Source organism: Dermacentor silvarum, chromosome 4, assembly GCF_013339745.2.
Source record: "Dermacentor silvarum isolate Dsil-2018 chromosome 4, BIME_Dsil_1.4, whole genome shotgun sequence".
Taxonomy (NCBI): Eukaryota; Metazoa; Arthropoda; class Arachnida; order Ixodida; family Ixodidae; genus Dermacentor; species Dermacentor silvarum.
This window is the reverse complement of record NC_051157.2, coordinates 9,127,886-9,152,006: the sequence shown is the minus strand read 5'-3', so window position 1 is coordinate 9,152,006 and position 24,121 is coordinate 9,127,886. Positions and strand designations below refer to the sequence as shown.

At 48.0% G+C, this 24,121-nt stretch overlaps 1 protein-coding gene across 1 annotated transcript in view; it reads right to left on the bottom strand.

Annotated features, from left to right (window-relative positions):
* Window positions 1-24,121, bottom strand: part of LOC119448097 (FRAS1-related extracellular matrix protein 2-like) — a 219,057-nt gene that overhangs the window by 96,516 nt on the left and 98,420 nt on the right. The window contains 1 exon segment of the mRNA XM_049665130.1: window positions 9,771-9,860. Coding sequence (XP_049521087.1) covers window positions 9,771-9,860 — 90 coding nt within the window.

Below are 24,121 nucleotides of genomic sequence, written 5' to 3'. Positions count from 1 at the left end.
CACTTCCTTTATTTGCTGTATCTTCTCTATTCGAAATGTGTCTTTAAACAACTTTCAGCAGTACGTGTGTCAAACATCCCCGTACTTCTTTCGCTTGAGAGTAAACCCTCCTCGCTTTTCGTTCAGAACCGCACAGATGAAACGTTTCTCGTGGGAATTTGTTTTGCACGAGCCGGGGAGTGCTGCGCTTGATTTCAGACCATGTAACCAAAAGTATAAGCTGGCAAAACTAAACGGCACATGCGATGCAGAACATCGTAAATAGTTTGCCACCACAGCGAGTGACACCAAGCGTGGCAGCATCTCTGCAGTGAGACGGCTTGGATCGGTGGCCTCGAGAATGGCAGACAGCGAGCGAGAAAGACTGGGAGGCATGGCGGGGTTACGTAGCTGTCTTGCCGGCAGACTCTCCGCTCGGGCGCATATGAATGGTACGCAAACGAGTGACAGAGCCCCCTGGTGTGTCGTGAGAGCCCGTATCAAGCTCGCAGCAGTGAAAACTGCGAGCTGCTCCGCTGTAAGGGAAGGGGTGATGATTCATGCGCACTGGCGATGCAGTATCACTCGGCGCCTCTTCGTGTCGAGCCGAGGTGTTCGGTGGCACCATGGCGGGGAGACGCATCGTCTCACGTGTCGGGCACTGTTTGAGTACGGACTAGGGGGAGCGATCGCCGGCCTCGAATTTTGAAGAGTTGGCGAGGAGGCCGCGACGCGAGAGAAGTGGGACTGGGAGTGGGGTTCACTTTTTCTGACGCTACATTGGGAGAGAGACGGCGGAGCAGATGACAGGCTGTCCAACAAGAGGAAACACTAATCTCCGGCACGCTTTGTGGATGCCCGCCTCCCTTATGCGCAATCTACCGACAGAGGTCGCGAGAAGCGGCCAGGGTGACAAGCCGTCGCGCCCACATCTCGGCGACAACTGTCTCCGTCTAGCTGTGCGGCGGTTCGGACGCGTCGCTTCAGATCTGCAGAGTTGCCGCTGTGTGGCCTGCCCGCGTTTCGCAAACGTTTGGCGTGGGGAGGAAAAGCTGGCCGACAGGAATGAAGGAGGGTACGTTGCGCCGCCTCCGGGCGATGTCTGCTAAGCCATCTCCAATGAAGTAAGACCCCTGGCCTCGAGTGTGTCTTGGGAGCAGGCAAACCGCGACGCCGGGCCGTCATGAAGCGTGTGGGCCAAAGTAGCAGGCGAGCGAAAGCCTCAGGCGAGTGAGGGAGAAGGTCATCGCGACACGTGACGCGCAGCAAGCGGTCCAGACTTCTTTACTTCTTTGCGCGCTGTTATCACCCGCTGAGCGTATTGGACAAGCGCCGCGGCGTTTGTTTCGCGTTGGCTTCACTCGTGATTTGTCATTTTTCTTGCACGAAGAATGCGCCGCCACTTCTACGATATTTCTTTCTTTTACATTTCACTTTTTTATGTGGGTGTATTGAACAGCTCGTCTGGTTTAGCGTGGAAGGAGGTTCGGAGGTGTGCGCGTGTGTTTAACGCGGTCGCTTATGGCCTCATTGGAGAGTTCCTCGTTTAACTTCTGATGTGCTCAAGCCATTTGACGATCAGTACGTCATGATGGGAAGGCTTAGGAGTGAGGATCAACGGCGAATATCTCAGCAACCTTCGGTTTGCAGATGACATTGTCCTATTCAGCAATAATGGAGACGAATTACAACAAATGATTGAGGACCTTAATCGAGAAAGTGTAAGAATTGGGTTGAAGATGAATATGCAGAAGACAAAAATAATGTTCAATAGCCTGGCAAGGGAACTAGAATTCAGGATCGCCAGTCAGCCTGTAGAGTCTTTAAAGGAGTACGTTTATCTAGGTCAACTACTCACAGAGGACCCTAATCATGCGAAAGAAATTTACAGAAGAATAAAATTGGGTTGGAGTGCATACGGCAGGCATTGCCAAATCCTGACTGTGAACTTACTCGTACCACTGTCTTTGAAAAGAAAAGCGTACAATCATTGTTAACAAAGAAGCTCGAGAACAAGTTAAGGACCGCACAAAGATGGAACGAAAAATCTTAGGAGTAACGTTAAGAGACAGGAATGGAGCGGTGTGGATCAGAGAACAAACGGGGATAGCCGATATTCTAGTTGACATTAAGCGGAAGAAATGGAGCTGGGCAGGCCATGTAATGCGTAGGATGGATAACCGGTGGACCATTAGGGTTACAGAATGGATACCAAGAGAAGGGAAGCGCAGTCGAGGACGGCAGAAAACCAGGTGGGATGATGAAGTTAGGAAATTTGCAGGCGCAAGTTGGAATACGCTAGCGCAGAACAGGGGTAATTGGAGATCGCAGGGAGAGGCCTTCGTCCTGCAGTGGACATCAATATAGGCTGATGATGATGATTATTATTATTATGATGATGATGATGATGACGACGACGACGACGACGACGTCATGATGATATAACACGTTATGGGGTATCGCGTCGCATTCCGGAAACGCCACAAAAATAAAGGCAGCTTGTAGCTTTCTCGTTTCTCTGCCTGCTCTATTTTTACAGCGAATATCTTTCTTTGCTCTTCCGCCCGTGCTCGTCCCTTTGGAGATAACACACATATGACGAATCGGCGCACACCACCGCAGAAACTCTTCCATCGTTGGTCCTGAAGTTGGTTCATCTGACGCTGGACCCTCGCAAGCCGCCAGAACCCTTCGGGGTTTTCGCTCACTTGCACAACAACGTCGTACCTTCACATCACTGGCTCTACATCAAAGTCGCCAGAGCTTAAGGTCGCGGGTGGTTTTTGTGCGAAAGTTGCTGGTGACTTCGTCCTGCTGGCTGACTTCTCGCTACGTTATGTTCCTGTCGCGAGAGATCAAAGTATGGAAGTGCCATTCTCTGTGGAAGAACTGCAAGCAGCTTTGCCTACGTGCAGGCGGTCGTGTTTACCAGGTCCCGATGGGATGACCTACGCTGCCTTAAGGCACCTAGGTTCAACAGCGCAATGCTGTCTTCTGGATATGTTCAATAAATCTTGGCATGACGGCATAGTCCCCGACGATTGGAAGTGTATCCGACTGGTACCTCTGTATACTGAAGCCTGGGAAGTATCCGCTGGACCTTACATCGTACCGGCCGATTGCACTTGCGAGTTGCCTCGGTAAGGTCATGGAAAGGATGTGGCTGACACGTATGGAACGGTACCTCGAATACTATAGCATTTACTCTGAGGCTATGGCTGGTTTTCGACGTGGACGGCCTTCAATTGACAACGTCATTGATCTTGTGACCTCCTTGCAGCAACAAAAAGCTATGAAGCGTCTCTCTGTAGCATTCTTCTCAGACGTAAAAGGTGACTACGATAACGTAACCCACGAAGTCAGCCTCCAAGCTCTTGAGGTTGCTGAACTTGGAGGCCACGTCTTTGGATGGATTAGGAGATATCTCTCAAGAAGATCGGTGTTTGTTCTTACAGAAGATGGCTCGACAAATAGATATGTCACCAGTCGTGGTGTCCCACACGGCGGAGTGTTGAGGAGATATCTCTCAAGAAGATCGGTGTTTGTTCTTACAGAAGATGGCTCGACAAATAGATATGTCACCAGTCGTGGTGTCCCACACGGCGGAGTGTTGAGCCCGCCTCTTTTCAATATGATTCTAGTGGGGCTCGCCGAAACGCTTCCACAGACGGCTAATGTCTCGCTCTATGCCGATGATATTAGCATCTGGCCGTCTGGCGTGACAAGGTCACAGGTGAGCGCCAGAATAACGAAAGCGACAACCCTGACAATGGCATACCTTCGATGACAAGGTCTGACGATATCAACCGAGAAATAACGAATTAACTAATAAAGCGGCGTCGGTTCTCAGTATTTTGAGGCGAAATTTCAGTCCCCAACCCAATGGTCGGAAACAACAATTTTTATTCACACACATACGATCAACACTCGAGTACGCATATTTAGAGACCCTTACACCACAGAATTAAGCAAAAAATTGAAAACGTACAAAGCAGGGCTGCCAGGTCTGTCCTTGGAAACTAGTACAGAAAACTCAGCATGACAGAGGTTAAACATATTCTCCAGTGGCCGGACATAAAGACTCGCAGAAGAAACCTGCGTTGGAAATTCGTTTATAGCATCTATCATTCCCAAACTGGCATTAGTTGAGAGAAATACATAAAACCCAAAGAAAGTATCACCCTTTGAAACTCAGGAACTTGCTTTTAAAGGTGACGTCCGGCGGTATTATTATTATTTTTTTTTTGTCCAGACAGCGCGCGCCTGGAATCTTCTTCCACCTGATGTCGCACAAATTACAACTATTGATGCTTTTTACCACGCTTTGAGAGTATAGATACCCTTCTATAAACTTTCGTATTTCGAATGAAATCTCCTCTGCTCTAACGCCTTATTGGCAATACAGGTTCTCAATAAGTAAAAATAAATAAATAAATGTACACTAGTGGCATTTACACGAAAACCGATGTATTTCTACCCTGTGTGCATCGAGGGCCAATCAATTGCGTATATAAACGTCACAGGTTTTTATGCGTTATTGTGGATCGTGACCCCACCTGGAGAAACTCATTTGTTTTGAGAATATGATAAATTCGTAGATGGAAAAACGTGGGGATCATCCGTGCTACAGCTGATGTTACAGCTATACACGGCACTTTTTATTGGATTTCTGCAATACAACCTTCCTTTCTTGTCCAACAAATGCAAGACTAACCTTCTTACACTACAGAGCGTACAAGCCCAAGCACTTCGGACATAGCTTGGCTTCCCGAGATGTTCTTTGACTGCTGCAACGATTGTCACTGCACAGGGGCATCCGGTCCCCACTCATATAGTCGTTGAGACGCTAAGAGGGCACATTTGACACCTTTCACTGGCTACCATCCCACCATTTAGACGGTTTGCCAGCACGAAGACCACATGTTACATTTTGTGATATTGTGATGAGACACCATGACTCGACACCATCTGGCTTCAAGCTTGCGAAACGCCCAACATCGACATTGTGGTGTCTCCGGCAAATTAACGTGTGCCCCTCAGTTCCTGGGATTGTCAAGAAGGCAGACTTGTCACCGCTAGCCCTGAAGCAGTTGCCTCTGCTTTTCCTAAACGAGTTCCATTTCGGCCGCGTACGGATATACATGGACGGCTCCACCAATTCCAACAGCTCTACCAGAGCAGTGGTTGTTCCATAGAACACCGTTTCTTTGCAATTTATATACTCTCACAATACCACGTCGACAGTAGCAGAACTTGCGGCTCTTCAAGGTGCACTCAATTACGTGCTCCAACATGCTGGGCCATTTTCTGCGATTCGAAAGCAGCCCTGCAAACACTGCAGTTTACCCTACGTCATGGGTTACACGAGCAGCTAGTGTACGAAATAAGGCACGCTCGTCACCACGCGCTCGAGAAAGGACGCGACATTGGACGTCATAGGGGTTCATTGAAGGGCGGAACATACCCAGTGGCACATATATCCATGGAAACGGCCTGCATTACCCAGTTGGCATCAAACAGGTTCATTGAACATACGAAAACGACCGACATTTTGAGACTGCACTGTCGTCGGGATCGGGCCTCGAGAACGGTGTCAGACAGTCGTTGCATAACAACTCGCCAAGAATGCTTGTTTGGTGTAGCACTAGTGGCAAATACCCAGTAGTAACGTAGACTGCACTACCTTCTCTATCGGCACACGGAAACGGCCAGGTATTCCCCAAATAGCAGTGTTGCCATTTTGGTGATTTTTTCGCTAGATTTAGAGACTTTCGTGCCTGTTTAGCGCCAAAATTCTCAATTTAGCTAAAAATTGGGGACATTTTAGCAACTTAGAAGTTGGGAAAGTTACTTCGAAAATATCTTTCTAGAACGGACATTCAAAAGCTCCATGTGAGTGGCCAAAAATGGCTGCATGGCGACTGAACTCGTTCACGCGAACCTGAACACATTGCTTCCTTATTGCATGGGTTTTGGACAATTCATTACTGCGAAGAGCCTTCAGGTAGACCAAGCGGTGGGAGCGTAGTATTTGACCTGCATAAAGGTTACGTAATTGTCATCACCGTGCTGACATGCGGCCTTGTGCGCCTTGCATAATTTAGATATACTTTTAGGAGCGCCGAGAACTAGAAAATGTTCAGGGATGATGGGGGACGCAAGTGCCTTTGCGTGCTAGGAAAACCAGATTGTTTGTGTTCTTTTGAATCATGCTGCATTTGCAACCTCACAATCTGAGGGTAACGCCGAATTTAATCTGTCATCGTCCGTTCTTCTGTAAGTATAATAGTAAAGTAAAAGCCCATTTCACACTGCTGGTAAATTCACTGTTTATTCCTTGCTCACACAGACCCCAGACAAACGCGAGATGATTCGGTAATTGAATTACGCCATGCTAGCGGATATTATAATATTCCAAAACGCCTACGTTACCTAAAGTATACTCAAACGTTTTAGCGACAACTTTAGCGACATTGCAGCAAAATTTAGCGGAAATTTAGCGACATTTTTGTTTCACTTTAGCGCCTTGCTTTCTTTTAAAGAATTAGGGCAACACTGCCAGAGAATCTGTACAGAAAACTGGGTTGAACTCGCTAAGAATGTTTCGCATTAAAATCTAGTAACATGGAGGTGAAGTACGATTGTAGCTATTTGGATTAAGGAAGGAAGGAAAGAGTGGAGAAGGAAAGGCAGGGAGGTTAACCAGTTCAGCACAACCGGTTTGCTACCCTACACATGGGAGCGGGATGAGGGGGAATGAAATAGGGGGAGGAGAGAGAGATGGATCACATAACGCAGCACACTCATCGTCAGTCACAGTCCGTCACTTTTGCGTGGTACGTGACATCACTGTCACAGCCGCTTGTCCAAGCCCGTTTCTTTTAAAAACCTAAGTAGTCCCTTCGTTGCCTTCAGCTGTGATGTCTCCTGTCGACGACACGTGAGAATCGTTTCAATTGACATTTGTCTATTGTCAAGGTGCGCTAGAACGGACGCCAGGGACTGTCTCGGAACATTATATTCAGGACAGTCGCATAGAATGTGTTCTAGCGTCTCCTCGCAAAGACAGGAATTGCAAAGAGCGTTGTCGGATTAAGCAGCTGTCGCCGTATTATGCCTTTAGTTTCGCCTCCTTACGACTAAAATCGGTACAAAAACATACGAGAAAATGACTGCATGGCAACAACATCCGGACTGCCAATCAAGGAAGGACCAGCTTGCGCCCCTATTTCGGGAAAAGGCGATTTTTCAGCCTTCTGGCTCTGTTTCTTCAACCGGCGCGCTTTGTAGCGAGAGTCAACATGCGAAACACCAGGGAAAGCAGGGCGTTCGGCACATCAAAAGCAGCGAGTCCCACCGCAAGAAGCGCGCCAAGGCTAAATGGGAGACCGCTCGAGCACCCATCTGGCCGGAGCTCGACGGGCCGTGGCGAGGAAGCGGCCTGATCACCGAGTGAACCGAAAGCCGGCCACGGTCTGCCGCTGGCGCGTTACTCAAGCTGGCGTCACGAGCGCCGGAGAGCGCTGTCTGCCAGGCTGGCGAGATTAATGAGGCCTCTACGATAGCGCCAGCTCTGTAAACAACGGGGCTGCAGCCACTTTTGCTCGCATTGAAAGCCTGACGACGTCAGTGCATTACATAAGCATTCACGAGCAGTTTTCGGCAATCTCCGACGAGTGAATGAAAAATAAATAAAAGAACAAGAAAGGTAACATTTAAAGCTGTGACACTTTGTATAAACGGAAAAATTATCGTTTTAAGACGTTTTAATTATCACCATCATCGTTATCATCATAACCTACTTTGCCTTTAAATGCCTAGCTTAAGGATCCATGAAGGGATCCAGAGCAGCAAAAAAAAAAAGAAAAAAAGAAAAGCGAAATTTAAAAAAATTTAAGGTCGACGTTCATCCCTATGGAGCGATGGTGTTCGCAGTTTCGAGCGAAGGAGAGCGAGAAAAAAAAAAAGAAAACTTTCTTGGTGAGGCGGGATTCGAACCCAGTTACCCACGATCCGAAGGGGAGCGTTATAACCACTCGACTATACAACCACTTTTTTTTTCTTTATTACATGGAAAACAAAACTGAAGATATATTACAGTGCGGAGATAGCAATATACACACTTAAAACTCGGGCAAACGCACACATGCGTCCAACAAGTGCATCCAGTCAGGCGGAGCTTCCTGCGCAGCGTACACACTTCTTACATTAGCTGTACTTTCATGAAAAAATGATCTTGTTGATCGCGGGCGTTCGGCATGGCGATCACACAGTCTAGCTCTCCATAGGCTGTATAAACCTAGTACTAAGGACATGTCATAGGGAGGACCGCCAGTAACCTCAAACGGTAGGACCCTAATTGCGTATGGAGTGATGTCAACGTCCTTTTTCAGCGTCCGTTGGAGAATGTCCCCCAAAATATAGCATCCGTACAGTCTATAAAACCGTGATCTATGGTTTCAGCACGTGGACAGAGTCGACAGTTCGTGGACCACGGTACGAAGCAGCCCCTAGCGTGCAACCAGGCTTTAAACGGAAGTGTTTCCGAATGCAATTTAAAGAAAAATGTTTTAACTCCAGGAGGTATAAACATTTTACGGACCCGCCTAAGTACATCCTGATAAGCCCGATTTAATTAAGGTGCACGATTCAAAGGATCTGCGAAAATCGAGTCCATTGCGAGCGTCATACCCACTACGCTATACACGAGAGCACTGCACGGGCCATTTTTTTCAGCCCGGGCCCGCCCCGGGCCCGTTTTTACATTGGGCTGTCCGCCCGAGCCCGATCAAAACGTTTATGGCGAGACCCGGGCCCGGCCCGGGCCCGGAAATAATCTACGTTACCCGCCCGGCCCGGCCCGCCACTCCTTTACCTTAGGCCCGAGCCCGGCTCGAAACCGACCCGAACCCTGCCCGAGACCGAAAAATACATGTTTTTCAGAGTTGAGACGCCCGAGAATAACTCGCTGCACGTTACATGCGCACCACCAGAAAGCTCGAGCCCGGGCCGGGCCCGCGTCAAAAAACCCGAGCCCGGCCCGGGCCTGGGTCAAAAAGCACACGCCGTGCCCGAGCCCGGCCCGAGCCCGTGAAAAAACTGCTCTACCGGGCCCGGCCTGGCCCGTGGGCCGGGCCGGGTAGAGCATACCCGTGGGCCGGGCCCGGGCTTTCGGGTATGCCCGAGCCCGTGCAGTGCTCTACTATACACCGACGCTTGCAGAGCTCCGCTGTTTCATCAGATTTCACAAGCGTGGAACTGGCTGAATTAAAAAAAAATTTTTTTTGAAAAAGTCGCAGAGCGAAAACGCCGAAGCATCGATTGCGATAGCAAGTGATTATAGACAACTGTACGAAGAAAGCGTAGTAGTTTTATTGGTTACATAAATTACAGTAAACATTCGCTTACTCACTAAATTAAGAAGCATGGTATCACGCGCGCACATGCAAACATGAACAGCTGTCACTCAATGAGCGCGGACATTCGCTAGCTGTCAGAACGTTGGCGGGATGAAAAGCGGCAGTAGCGGCAAACGACCGCATTGTGCCGCTTTTAGATTCAACGCTTATCCGAAACTAGAGACTACGCAACCGCCAATACTAGGCACGTGAGAACCGAGCGCACACGAAGCCACGAGCCATCTCGGCTCTTTAGACTTTGTACACGCCGCAGATTACCTCCAAGGTGCATGGGGCGCGCGGCAGCGCTCAGCTGTGTCACGCGCAGCAGCGGCCGGGCTAGTTCGCTCACCTAGTTCGCTCACATTCTTAGGATTACATCCGGGCACTCACCTTCGTCAACCACTTTGAACTGAAAGGTATCCCGTGTGGCGTTAGACCTCTGGTGCAGCAGGTAAAATATGTCCGCGTTATCCAGGTCGGCTGCGCAAGAAGAAACAAGAAAAAACAACATAGAAGCATTAATTAAGAACAGCTAAAATGTTCTTATTACGCAACACTAGAGCAATGATGCTAAAGGGACACAAAAGAGAAACACTAGATAAGTTTAGGTTGTTAAGGTATTCTCCTTAAAAAGTTTATTTTGATTAATTTCGCGTTATTAGTTTGCTTATGGAAGAGAAACTGAAGATGAAAGTTCAGTTTGCTTTCTTTTTTTTATTAAAAAAATGTTACAGCGAAGCTGTATATACCTCTACCAGCCAAGGAAATTTTCGTGTCGTTGGCGTAATCAAAAAACTATCATCATCAGCATTGGCTCGAGCATCGTCGTCTTCTTCCACAGCTGGCTCGTTGGCGCCCCTCGGTTTGCGCTCGTGCCGTTGGATGCCGTGCTCGGCACGCGCTCGTGCTACTGCTCCCGCGTTCGTCGTCGTCGTCGTCGTCTGCTTCCGTGTACAGCTGGCTGCGATGGCCGCTAATCATTCCAGCGTAGAATTTCACTTCTCTTCTGTCGTCGTAATGGGGAGGCCGCGTTCACGGGGGTTTTAACCATTGATTAAGGGGGTATCAGCAATTCATAAGCTAGTTAGTTATGTAAGGTTTTGTGGCGCAAAAGCAACTAAGGCTATGATGCGCCACAATTCATAAGCAACTGACGATGTGTTATAACGCGTTTGAGCAACGCCGCCGCGAACGCGCTCGGGAAAGGGCTCGTCATCGACGTGCCGATTATAGCGTGAGAGCTTCCGCAGCCCAGGCGAAACGTCAGCGAAGAGCCGCGGACCCCTAGTTGCGGGAGCGCGATGTTGTGGCCAAACGTCAGCGTCGTCTTGCCCTCCAGGAACCAGACAACGGCGGTGCACGCCTCGGCAACGCTGGCGCCAACTTCCCCGGTGCGACGGCCAGGTTTCAACGCGAGTTTCTCAACCGGAACGTTCATGATAGACATTTTCGGTTGGGTGATGCCCGACTACGATACGCTCATTCTCATTGTGGGGACAATGTGGTTGTGTGCCACGTAATTTAAATATAGTGTTTGTCGTACGTAGTAACGGCTCAGTCTGACTAGCACAGCATCGGAATTTGAACAGATCGCAGAGCAATTCTGCTTAAGAAAACCTGTTAGGGCTCAAATGTGTTTGAAAGATCACGTGAGATGCCCCAGTACCTAGTTTCACAACCGATGAAAGCGACAAGCAAGTTTTGCGGAGCCGGCAACATTGTGGCACAGATCTTTTGCTTTGAGACCATAGGTAACGTAGGCGTGTTGGAAAGCACGTGCGGACGTGTAATGAGAGCACAGGAGAACAGGTATACGGACATATCACTTTTCAGGACAGTCTAGCTCTGCCGACAGAAAGGAATAGTGGTTGTTGCTTCTCCTTCCAAGAACATGCATGGACAGTGGCGTTCTTCGCCTGCTGAGAGAGCTGTCACCGCGAAGAAAATGCAAGCTGAGATTCCCGCATCGTTAGGCTTCCCGCTGTGTCAACAGCAGTACAAGCGTCACACGAAGGGAGGTTGTGCCATGTTGTGCATGCTTCGGAAGGCACCGTAACACGTGATGTGAAACAAGCAAGCGTCGTTGTTGCCCTCGCGCGACGCTGTCAGAATGTACTGAATGGGAATGGAAAGGGAGCTCGAGGGAAGAGGATGAAAGGCAGCGTTTGGGATCGATTCGAGACGTTGTGTCACAGCTGTCATCGCGGACAATCTCGGCCCCAGTCGTGTGATGCTCGTCACGGGGTGATCGTGAAGAAGCAAGGATTACCGAGCGCCAGCGGAGTCGCGCGACCACCACCGCATCGCGTTTCCCGACGGGAGATGACACGACAGCCTTTACACACGCACACGGATAGCGCCGTCGCGTCACCCTAATCTTCAGCTCAATCAACGTCGCCGAGGCGTCGGCAAGACGGAACGGGGTGGCTGCATGGAACCAATTGAAGACCTGGCTTCCCGGTCTTGTAGAATGGAGCTCTGACATGGAGACAAAGCTATAATGTTCGCGTTCCGGCATATACGCAGCGATGAAAGGGGGACAAGCTATATCGTCTAGTGACGATAGGCTTTCGCCCCGGATTTATGTAACAACAATGACCGAGCTGACAGGATAGGCGCTATCTTCCTTTTGGACAAGCTGTATGTAGCATTAAAAGAAAAAAAAAGGAGTTGCGTTATCTTCCAAGTTAACTACAATAGAATGATTCGCATTTACATGAATGCGACTATAGCGTGTCGCATTTTCGAGCTCATCATGATAATTGCTGTGTGACAGCGTTTACAAGTAGTGCATTCTCTTCGTCCAAAGCAAGCTGAGAACCTGTTTCCGGCGATATTGTGTTTCGCCGGTGAGTGGAGGACAGCAAACGGCGGCAGTCGTCTTTCGTCCTCAATGCGATATGCCAGCGTTTACATTCTCCACGTTAGGCGGCTTACACCGTCTTTAACTACACTCTCCTGTTGCATCAATGCGATTCACCTTACTAGCGCATTACCGCCGTTTACATGAATGCGATGCGCTAGAAATGCGATCCGATGCACCTCTGGTCGCATTTATGTAAACACCTGCTATGGGAAGGCAGAGCCAACCTTTCGAGAATTTGATCGCCTTGCACACATCGCGAAAGCTTTATATGCAGGGACGAGTTGATTCAGAAGACCGAATTTTCCGTTCGGAAGATCCGGACCGACCCAGGCACGTTGAGCGAGCCAAACTGCCTCTTCATCTAAGCTGATCCAACCCGTCCCGACGCTCCCTAACTTGGCCCGAAACTTGAGCTCGGCTTTGTCTGGTTCATGTAAACGTAACTAGCGGTGCCCCCGCTAATTCAGAAGAGAGTAGTTTATTCAATACGATGTTAGCCACTGCGTTCGCGGCCGCGAGAATACCGATCACCGCACAAGCGCACGCATGTACAACGTTGTATGCAAGGGCGAGCGTATAGTCGTTGAAAGCGCGCGTTCTCGCGCACGGTGTCACGTGCTACTGAAAAAGACCGCTACTGAAAAAAAAAGTCGCAGTTTTGCCCGAAAGGCGAAACATCGATTGCGCTAACAAAATAGCAGAGAGCTAAGGATAGTACTTTTATCGGCCGTATCAGCTTGTAATCATTCTCTTGCTAACTAAATTAACAAGTATGGTGTCAGCACGCACAGCAAACATGAATACATCACACTCGATGACCGCGGACATTCCAAGGTCGATCCAAATAGGTCGCGAAGCTTCGGACGAAAAGCGGTTCAGAACATATTGTAACTGACATCAGCTAGGGTGGTTATGGGAGCAGCGATTGAAGCGTGACTATGTTTGGAGGGAACAAACATTGGGAAAGAAAAAAAGCATAATTTAGAAAGCGAGACACAGATTCATTCAACGAAAATAAAATTCCTAATCAATTTTAGATACGCATGGCGACAAAAGAAGAGACAACTCTATTTTACTTGATCATTATCAACAAATAGCATTTTTCAGCGCCCACCGATAGCGGCGGGCGTTGACGCCGCTATCGCTTAAATGCAATGCAGCTCTTGAAGTGTGCAGAAATGCGCGCTCGTAAAGTTCAATGGTTACAATACGCCCCCCTCACATGTGTGTTGTTTTGCTTGTCGACGTTTGTCTGAATTTAGTGACGCGGGTAACTTTATTGTTTCTTAACCCGTTCAGTCAAAAGCAGTTAGTTGCGACGGCCAGATAATTGTTTACTTTAGTTGTTTTCGTGCGACAGCGCTGACCGACGGGCTAGGGCGTCCGACGAAAGGACGAGCACAATACGCCCAAAGCGTTTGTCGGCCTCCAAAAAAAGTACGTTGTGTGCAGGGATGCGATTTCAACACCCGTACGGCTGACATTTCCCTGCATCGCTTTGCGCAGTGAAAGCTCGAAATTCGCATAAAGTTAAATGGCGGGGCATTTGAATATACAGCTGTAATGGCAGGCCTCCGAAAATAAATTCCGCGCCTGTGAGACGAAAAGACGTCACATCTGTTTTTAACCGATATATATATATATATATATATATATATATATATATATATATATATCGGTTAAAAACAGATGTGACGTCTTTTCGTCTCAAAGGCACGGAACTTATTTTCGGATTTTCGAATTTATATATATATATATATATATATATATATATATATATATATATATGACGTAGATTTTTTTTTCTTCCGCAGGAAATGTTCCCTCCTCACAGAGATGACGCTAAGCGTCATGAACCACCGATGCACCGCCACGTTTTGAACGTATTGGCTTCTATGGAAACTTCGCTACCAGGAATATTTACCTTGGACACTCGCTGACAAAACCCTGGCGTGAGGAAACGCGGCAGCAGTAGTGAGCGAAGTGACCTTCGTGCGGTCTATCGCTTCGACGCATACTGAGCGCCGAGAACACACCGCACGCACAAAGCTATATACGAGCCGCCGACGCACCTAGACTACGCCTCCAACGCATATCGCTCTCAAAATAAGGCCGCGCGACAGCAAAGACGAAACGACAGATGAGCGCTATCTTCTACCAAAAAGCTTTATTTTCGGAGACGACAGACGAGCGCCAACTTCCAACAAAAAGCTTTATTTTCGGTGACTCGTGTTTATAGCCGTCACTCATCACATTGCCCATGCGCAATTCACACCCTTAGGAAGGTTAACTCCTTACTGACAAGATAAGGAGAACACTCAAACAGTGTCAGGAAAAGCGTACGTGACGGGAGGCTTGCATGTCGCTGCAGTTCGTGTGTCTGTGAACCGTTTGCTCAATGTACTGTTGTCAGCAGAAGTGATGATCAACTAACACGCGAAATAGTTGAGGCTGAAAGGATTTCGTGACTTGGCTCTCGGTGTGTCAAAGCACCATCTGTGCACTTGTCAGATAACGAGTTAACCTCCCTAAGGGTGTGAAGTGCGCATGTGCAATGTGATGAGTGACGGCTGTAAATACGAGTCACCGAAAATAAAGCTTTTTGTTGGAAGTTGGCGCTCGTCTGTCGTCTCGTCTTTGCTATCGTTGTGTATATCTGCGCTGCAATTCACCGATATGCCATACCAACAAGCCGAAACAGCCGCATTACTGAAGCATTGTACGTTCAGAGTATTCGTGTTCTGGGTCGCTCCCTGAGTACGGACGCATTTTATAATGCGATTAGCATTATTCAAGCACTTTCCGTGATGTTTGTCTCTAAACGTTTTCCCGCCGACTTAAGCCACTGAGTATAGTCCATGGTCTATAATGGGTAGAGTATCGGGCTGGTGTGCTGAGGGATCCGTGTTCGAATGGAACTGCTGGACCAACTTGAAGCACTGCCTATGTGCCATTGGGTAAGTGCCGCTCTTCCACGACAAGGAAAAAAATCTTTTGACATTTTTGCGGTGCTGGTTAGAATCAAACCCGCTTCTTATAACTACGCATACACGCGCGGACTTCACGGCGGCGTCGCTAGATGTCTATAGAGGGACGGGCGAGACAGCAGCCTGGCTGTCCACACGGTTCATACGTGACGCAGCGGTGGCCATGCATTGTTTCAGTGCTAATCACGTCGACATTAATAGTGAGATGGGTTTAGCCGGAATTTTTGTAGGAGGACTTAGAGATGGTTCCTTCCGTAGCATTTGACTAGAGTCAGGTTTACGGCAGATTGTAAGGGCGCACTGTTAAGCTTAGTTGCGCTGTTAGTTTGCTTTGATATTCGATGTTTTCCCTCTTCGCCTTCGGTAATTTATGCAACGAAAAGTCAGTTTCGGTTGAGGCAGAGGACTCGGTTTGCACTCAAAGCAGGCGTGGCCGAGTTAACTACAGAAGTCCACCCCTCTGCATGCCGGTTCTCAATTAGTATCTTTGTATTCATGACTTAGCGCAGCACGAGGTCAAATTGCACGCCCTGCGTCGCTAGGTCGTCGCGTTCTCAACACTACAAATACGGCAGAGAGTCACTTCTTACGCTAGCTGTAACGCGGTCTCTTTAATTCTCTGTGGTTTTTGCCTTTAGTAACTTATATTCATCTTGCCACAACACAAGGTATCCTGCTAAAATTAATTCCCTCACGTTTCCTTAGCGCTGATTTCTTATCGGCAGGGCAGAAAACACTCCCGCGAGGGTTCAGCAGCGTCTGAACGTGCACTGAAACACAAGCAAACCACGCCCCGAAGCCCGGTGATTCAATTTCTCTCTCGGTCGGCCGTGTTTGCCTTCCTTTCTGCGCGGCCTTGCTGCTCGCACCCACACACACACACCTTCTGCGCAACCCTGGACAGCCTCCTCGCCCTCCGCGCTGGCGAACCGCACATGGCGAAGCGCCACGCCCGCTTCGTTACGAGCCGGGAAGCGTGAAATCCGCCGAATTAAGCGCGGCGCCGTCGGAGAACAGCCGCGAGCCCTCACGAGAGTGGCGCGCCGTTGGCCGCCGCGCGAGAGGGAGGAATTGCAGACATGTGTCGGGGGCCACCTTCGTCCGAGATAGATCAGCGATGCAAGACGTCGCCGGTGCAGCACGCGCCACGCCGAGAAATATGGCTTCCGCTCGAGTCCACACAGCTCCGCAGAAGCTTCTCGGCCTCAAATTTCCACTCTGTTTCTGCTTTCGTTCAATTCTCTCCCGCTGTTCCCAGCGTTCCGCACTGCTCGAAGAGGCGCTAGAGAAGGCAGTGGTTCTCCGCCGCCTTCTCCAGCGTGCGGAGGAGATGCCTCTAACGAGGTCTACTCGATCCCGGTAGGCCAAAGCGGGCGGTGGCTCAGGCCATTAGGAAGTCTCTCTCTCTGCTCGCACTCCCACTTGCGGGACCCGTCAATTTTCCTAACGGTGTGCAAATGAAAGACTTGGCGGCATTGCTGCACCAGCTACCATGTGTCCCGCCACAGACTGCAGACTTTTGTTTTTGTATTCATATTTGTATATTGTATTTTCATATTTTATTATGAACTGTAATCAGCCGCCCCTGCGCTATCTCGCTATCTCCTCACGATAAGGCTACAAAAACAGTCTGCGCACCATGCTTTTAGTGGTCATTTATTCGGAGGGCGCCGACTGAGCTCCTGATGACGCTTGAGCTGAATGAAGGTAGTTCTTGTTTGGAGCCCTTGGATCCTATTTCACTCATCGGTCACATCGTGGCGAGGCATGCCCACTACAGGCTGCAGTTTTAACTTTTCTGGCCTGTCTTAAAACGTAGGTGGTACAACTTTGTTCGCGATATACCAACCCATTCTAGAAAATAATGTTACAGGAACAATAAAATGTACGCACGCATGTGTAAACGGAGGCTTCTTTCGTGGCGAAAAACCCAAAGTGGTACTTTTTATGTTGTTACGCATAGGAATGTTAGTTAAAATCTTCAATTGCCATGTGGATCACGACCCTGATGAATTCACGCATCTGCATAGCATTTGAATGCATTTGGCTACTAAAGGAAACATGTCTCTACAAGGAAAACGCGAGGAGGAATTGGACGTCCTCGTCGTATTGCGCGGCCCAGCGACCACTTGCACCCGCCCAATTTTCTGCTTTTCCACGAGGCCGTATCAAGCTTTTGCAATAACATGTATCGAAACATTTCTTTTAAATGCGAAGCGCTGCCTCGGTGTCAGTTATATGGATGGCGTGGTGCGTCATCAATTAGACAGGCCAGTAGGCTCCCTCTGTCTTCAATCGGTCTTGCCCAAAATAGGGCGTCCTTGTATTCCAATTTGAAAGCTGCCAGGAAATAAAAGTAACAATTCTACCGCGAAAATAAGCAGAAAGGTAGAACTCGAAGCTCCGTACAGATTTCCAGCTGCGCAGTATAATTCCGGGAAGGATAACTCGACATCGTTTTGGCTAGATCAAGTCTTTTATTTTCTGTTTGTGTGCTCCGAACTCAAGAGACAATAAAATACGTGCCTGTCGATAAATGCAGCTTTAGCGGGAAGAGAGCTGAGAAACATCCAAAGCTTAAGGCGGACGCCCACGAAACCCGGATGGTCGTTACGCAGAGCTTACTCCGTTCACGGCTTCCTATACGCGCTTTCATCGACGTAACATCTTAGCTGCTGCGTTTCCATCCAACGCTTTTTCTCTCTATACGTGATCGGAGTTAATCCGAATGCTTGAGATACAACATTCGAACGGACATGTGCATCTATATGCTGCGCCATTTCTTACGTTCGTTTTGCTTCACTGAACGGCGGAAGGTTGCCACTTACAAGAAACCTGCTCTCCGCGATATTTTTAATTCACTGTTGGTAGAAGCAATGAGCAACGACAGGCTTCGAATGATTAAGATGGAGGTCATGGCTAACAGCTGTGTGGAAGTAAAGGGAATTTTTATAAGCCGTTGCGACAAGCGCACGATAATAACCACGGGATGAATAAGAGCGTACGTCGCCAATTAATATGCGTTAACAGCATGGTTCCAAATATACACTTCTGCCAAAGCAGCGATAAGTAAGTTCTATAAGGACAAAAGCTTAGATCAACTTATGTTCTCTTTTCCCAAGACACGTTTGTGAAACCTGCTTTGAATGCCGTATATAGACCTATCCAACAGAGCTCCTTGGTCATCGCCATATTATAACCTCCTCTAGTCTGTTGGAAACTCACTTGAGCCCCTGGTCAAAAGCATTAAGAACAGATACCAAGCAAACAGTCCAGACAGGACATGTCCTCCCGTCCGATGGAATTAAGTGTCTGTAGGCAGACAAGTCACAGGATGTGAGGTCGCGGAGTTGCACTGGCCTTGCTGTCATTGTCGTTGAAGAAAAAAGAAACCAGCATCATTGCGCGCCACGCGCGATTGAGTGTACGATTGTATCCGGCGCAGTTACGACAGTCTCCACTTCTCAACATAACTTAAAGAATACGGCACAAGCAACGCACTTGTTGCAATCCCCGTTAAGCGAAGCTTTCTCCGATTGTTTAATTATTTGAAAACGTGTTTGGTATGCTTTTTAAATGACAATTCTGCTCTGGACTATTTGCAACTTATTTAATTTCTTAAACCTTCTGCTTAAATTCAAACATAAGTTTATGTGGCCTTATGTATGCGACATTGGTGCAGTGAAGACTTGCAGGCTAACGCGATGTTTTGCGAGTAGTGAAAGAAGAATTGTGAGCAGATGTGCCTGTGTACAGAAGTATGATACCTAAAAATGCATGTTTAACGCTTCAACACCTCTGACGAAGGCAGCAAGAAACCCACCGACAGACGGACAGACAAACCGGTGGGTGTAGTTGAACATACTTCACTTTAGCACTCGAAAACCCAACTTAAAATCTATTCCGGACATGAGTAACATATTGGACAGCGAGGAATCATTTCCTACACCCTAGGCGCTCTATGTGACGCAGCGAACTTGCAGATGCAAGCAATGCACAAGAATGCAATAATGCAGTTGCAGGTAATCGACATAGGTGCTCGTTTAGCCCCAAACACAAGACCGCCGCTTGTCATTCTGGCTTTTTAGTACCGATGTCAATACACTACATATGGATGGAATGAGCCGCACTGAAAACATGCCCAACCACTAGATCCTACCTTGTCGATTACCATCAAGACTTCCCCGACGAACCGCGACCCTATTGTGTAGGCTATGCTTGGCCGTGGTGTTCACCCATACCTACGCATTCGTCCAACACCGCAGCCTAATGCGGTGACGGCGAAAAAAAAAAGAGAACGTTATATTATGTGCAGTGCCGGCAGCACAGCGTGTAGAGAGGATCACTCTCATTCGTGCTTAACCAGTTGGACGACCAGCCTATGTCAGAAGAAAGAGTTCTACAACATCGACGGGACTTCACATCACATCTCAAAGTCGTTATACTGTGCTTCTTGCGTACAGTCATCGTAAGATGAGTTCTGCCGCAATTTTTCTATCTCGCTCTTTCGATCCTCTTTCCAATCCCCATTGTCCCCACCCCACAGAAGGGTAGCAAACAAGGAACGCTCATACTTTTAACCCCTCTGCCTTCCCTCTATTTCTATACCTCTCTTTCTGATGCAGTGACTCTTCAGTCACAAACTTGGAGCTTGTTTATAGCCCCAAGAGAGAGAGAGAGAGAGAGATAGAAAAATCTAGAGCCCTTCCAATACTGTGAAGATGGAAGCCGGCGAAGCTGTGACTATGGTGGGTCTGCTGTAGTGAATATTGCTATAGTGGATTTATGTATTATCACTATTGATTATATTGAGCGTCTTCGGCATGTTCGTCAAACAGCAAGGACACCGGTGTCTTGTTTTCGCCCGGCGCGATGGCCAAGTAGTGCGTATGCTGCGCCAAGTCTGCCCCATTGTCAACGACTAGCGTATGAGCCACAGTGTTCATAGCCGGGGCACACTGCACGGCAGCGTCAGCCTTCAGGATCCTGTGAGATCTCTCCCGCTCCTGGTCTCGGCGGCTCATACCCACATATCCAACGCGGGTATGAGCCACAAGTGATTTCTTTTTTACCTTCCTTCCTTCTTTCTCTCTTTCTTTCTTTATGTCCTTCCTTCCTTCCTTCTTTCTTTCTTTCTTGTCTCTGGCTCATACCCGCATATCCCTGGCGCATACCAAATTGGATATTCGGGCATGCAGCACAGGTAATTTTATTAAATGCGAAGCATTTCTTGGCGAACATTTGCTACTTTGACAGTATCTATCTATCTAGCCGCCTACGACTTTGCGCTCTCATGGTCGTTTAGTTAACTTGGTATGTACCAAAATTGGCATACTATTATAACAGTATATGACGAACATAAATGATGTCATAACACGAATGTCATGACATGCGTGTCATGCAGGTCATGAAACAGCTGCCTACATCTTGATGCTCTCATGGTCGTTTCGTTAACTTGGTAGCTACCAAATTTGACATATTATGACAGGAGTGTATGACTAACATAACTGATAGGTCCTAACATAAATGTCATAACATGCGTGTCATGTAGGTCATGACAATGACCCAGCGAAAAATATTAACACTCAAAAACCACTGAACTGGGTTCGGACATGGGTACTAAATGAAGGAAACACTGAAGGATTATGGTAGAAGTCATAGTCATGAGCATGACTCGGCAAAAATGACAATGACTCAGCGAAAAAAGATTACAACTCAAACCATTCAGATGGATTCTGACGTGGGTACTAAGTGAAAACCACAATGCCAGCTCAACGAAAATGACTCAATGACTCAACAAAATGACAATGACTCAGCGAAAAAAGATTAACACTCAAAATCAACTGAAATGGGTTCTGACGCAGGTACTAAGTGAAGGAAACAATCAAGGATGATGGTAGAAGTCATAGTCATGAGCATTACTCAGTAAAAATGACAATGACTTAGCGAAAAAAGATTAACACTCAAAAACCACTGAAGTGGGTTCGGACGTGGGTACTAAGTGAAGGAAACACTAAAGGATGGCGGTAGGGAATAGTCATGAGCATGACTCAGCAAAAATGAGAAGACTCAGCGAAAAAAGATTAGCACTCAAAAGCCACTGCAATGGGTTCTGACGTGGTACTAAGCGAAGGAAAAGTCATAGTCACGAGCATGACTAAGGCTTTCGCCTTAAGGTCTTTTAGGTGTAGCTAAAGGGACTCCTGAGGACTCATGACATAAATGTCATGGCATGCGTGTCATGTAGGTCACGAAAGAGCCGCTTACGTCTTGGTGCTCTCACGGTCGTTTCGTTAACTTGGTAGGCTCCTCCCACAATGCTTCGCATAACATCTATTTCCACAGGGAGTGGGATCTGCCGACTTTCTTTATCTTGTCTTTTACTTCTTTTATCCTTAATCGTGATGTAACTGACGAGCACGTGATGCTATTGATGTCATGATCTATCAGCCATGTTAGTCATCCGTTTTGATACCTGTGCTAAGGCACAACTAGCGGGCAACCGCGACGCACATGGAGCCAAACCATCACGCACATGGAGCCGAAATGCTGTTGATATTTTTTTCTACACGCGCGGACGCGATCCTGGGGGAACTAGTCCTTAACAGCTTCGCTGTAATGACTTTGTTCTTGTTATGTGTTTAGAGGGTGGGGCTTCTATAGACCAGGGCTCCCATGGCCGAGGCGAAATAGGAGCGATGACAGCCATGCGCAACTTTGAGACTTCCTGATTGGTATAGTTTTACTCTACGTTATGTTTTACCGCGATAGCGTTGGCCCCGTGTCGCAGAAATTCTGGCGTCGGTGTCGGCGTCGGCATGTAGCGTCGGCGTCCGCGGCTGAGAAAATCATCGCGACCCCCCCCCCCCCCCCCCCCTCCCCACGCAGGCCCTCCGCGTGGCGCTAAGGCCTTAGTGAAACAATTGAATTTCTCAAAGTAAAATTCGTCAAAAAAATCGTAAAGTACGACTTAAGCATAACCTACGGACATGATAGCGTCTGATTGTAATTTGAATGTAAAAGACAACATAATTCTGTTACGAGGAAACTGACACACAAACTCCCTTTACAGCATTTCTACAATAACAACAACGGCCCGCCCGGGTAGGTTACTTGCAAAAACACCATCCAGATGGCACTCGCCTCCTCGGCAGCGTGAAACGGCAGCGGCACGCAGAGGCGAAGGTGGAGAAGAAAGAAATCTGCAGTTGGGGCCGGGAAGCCTGAGAAGCATTCAGGGATCTTTGAATGATATCGTGTTCCAGTGTTAAAGGCGAAGCTTAAGCGTCTTCCACATTTTTTAAATGCCGTACTGCTGAAGCGGCCATGGTTACAGCGGACATTTTTGCTGCTAAGCACGAGGTCGTGAGTTAGATTTCCGGCCACAGATGCTGCACTGGAGCAGAGGAGGAATGCAAAAAACCTGTTGTATCAAACTATGGGTTAATATAAAAATATTTTAGGCAATCAGAATGAATCTGTGGCCTTTCTACAGTGCCTAGACCCCTAGTATCAACCTCTAGTGTAAATCGATCAAATACAATGTTTTGCTAAGGGAGCTGGAATGAGAATGGTGCGTAGTCACTGCACACGGTTCTCTATCACGTCCCCTCTCGCTCGAGGGTAGTAGGAGGAGCCTCGGAGTACTTAATTTTTTTTTACTGCACTACCTTCGGGATCACCCGCCGTGGTTGTTCAGTGGCTATGGTGTTGGGCTGCTCAGCAGCCCGAGGTCGCGGGATCGAATCCCGGCCACGGCGGCCGCATTTCGATGGGGGCGAAATGCGAAAACACCCGTGTACTTAGATTTAGGTGCACGTTAAAGAACCCCAGGTGGTCTAAATTTCCGGAGTCCCCCACTACGGCGTGCCTCATAATCAGATCGTGGTTTTGGCACGTAAAACCCCATAATTTTTTTACCTTCGGGATCGGCCCACACAACAAAAGGCTAGAAACCCAGATATCCTATACGAAAAAATAGTGATAGTTTGCTAAGGAAGACATTGTCTTCAAAACTGATCAATAGATTGAAAACAAGTCGGTACTTCGTACCCAAACAAGTCCATAAAAAGATTTCCTAATCCATGCCTTTTCCTTGCATCCGATTTCCATAAACGCTTCAAGGAAGAATTTACCACTTTTGCAACTCGCCCAGGCTACCTACGCGGGTTTACTTTCTCGGAAGTATAGCTGCATTTACTTTTTAACACGGTGACACCCTGAAGTTGAACGGCGACCGAAAAGAAAAAAGAAAGAAAGAAACGAAATAAAAGAAGAAAGCATGGCTGTCAACTAAAGGACGCGCGAATGCATATGTTATTCTTACGCATGCTGAGAAACGTTGGCTCACAATTTATCGCTCATCGATCGCCATTCTTTATATTTCTTTACACGTATGGAAATACACGCCAGTGCGTTTCCTAAACGCGCTTCTTTCATGGCATAGGATTAAACGTTTGTGTTCACACGCGCGTGCGCCGCATAAATGCGCCCGGCTTTACTTCTTCGCCTCTTCCTTCTTTTTTCCCCTTTTTTTTCTTCTTTCTTTCTTGCGTTTTCGATTTGCCTTCTTTCTTCGCTGGTATCACTTCGCTCTCGTGGAAGCCGCTAACATCTCTTTCAGAGAGACCGGTTATTCTGCAGGCGTACACTTTTCTCCACCTAAACCGCCCTCTCTCTCCTAAACCCAACCTTCAACCCTTTCGACGCACGCCAGGAATGCTTGCTTTTTACTCTGGGATGTTAAAAGGTTCTCTGCCTCGATAAAACGGGGCAGCGCTAGTGTCTCCTGCAGCCGGCCAAGCCAGCTTGTCCGAGACCCGATTCGCGAAGCTGCTTGGATGCGTAGGAAAATGCCGAAATTGGCCGGCTGCCTCGGCTATTGGCAA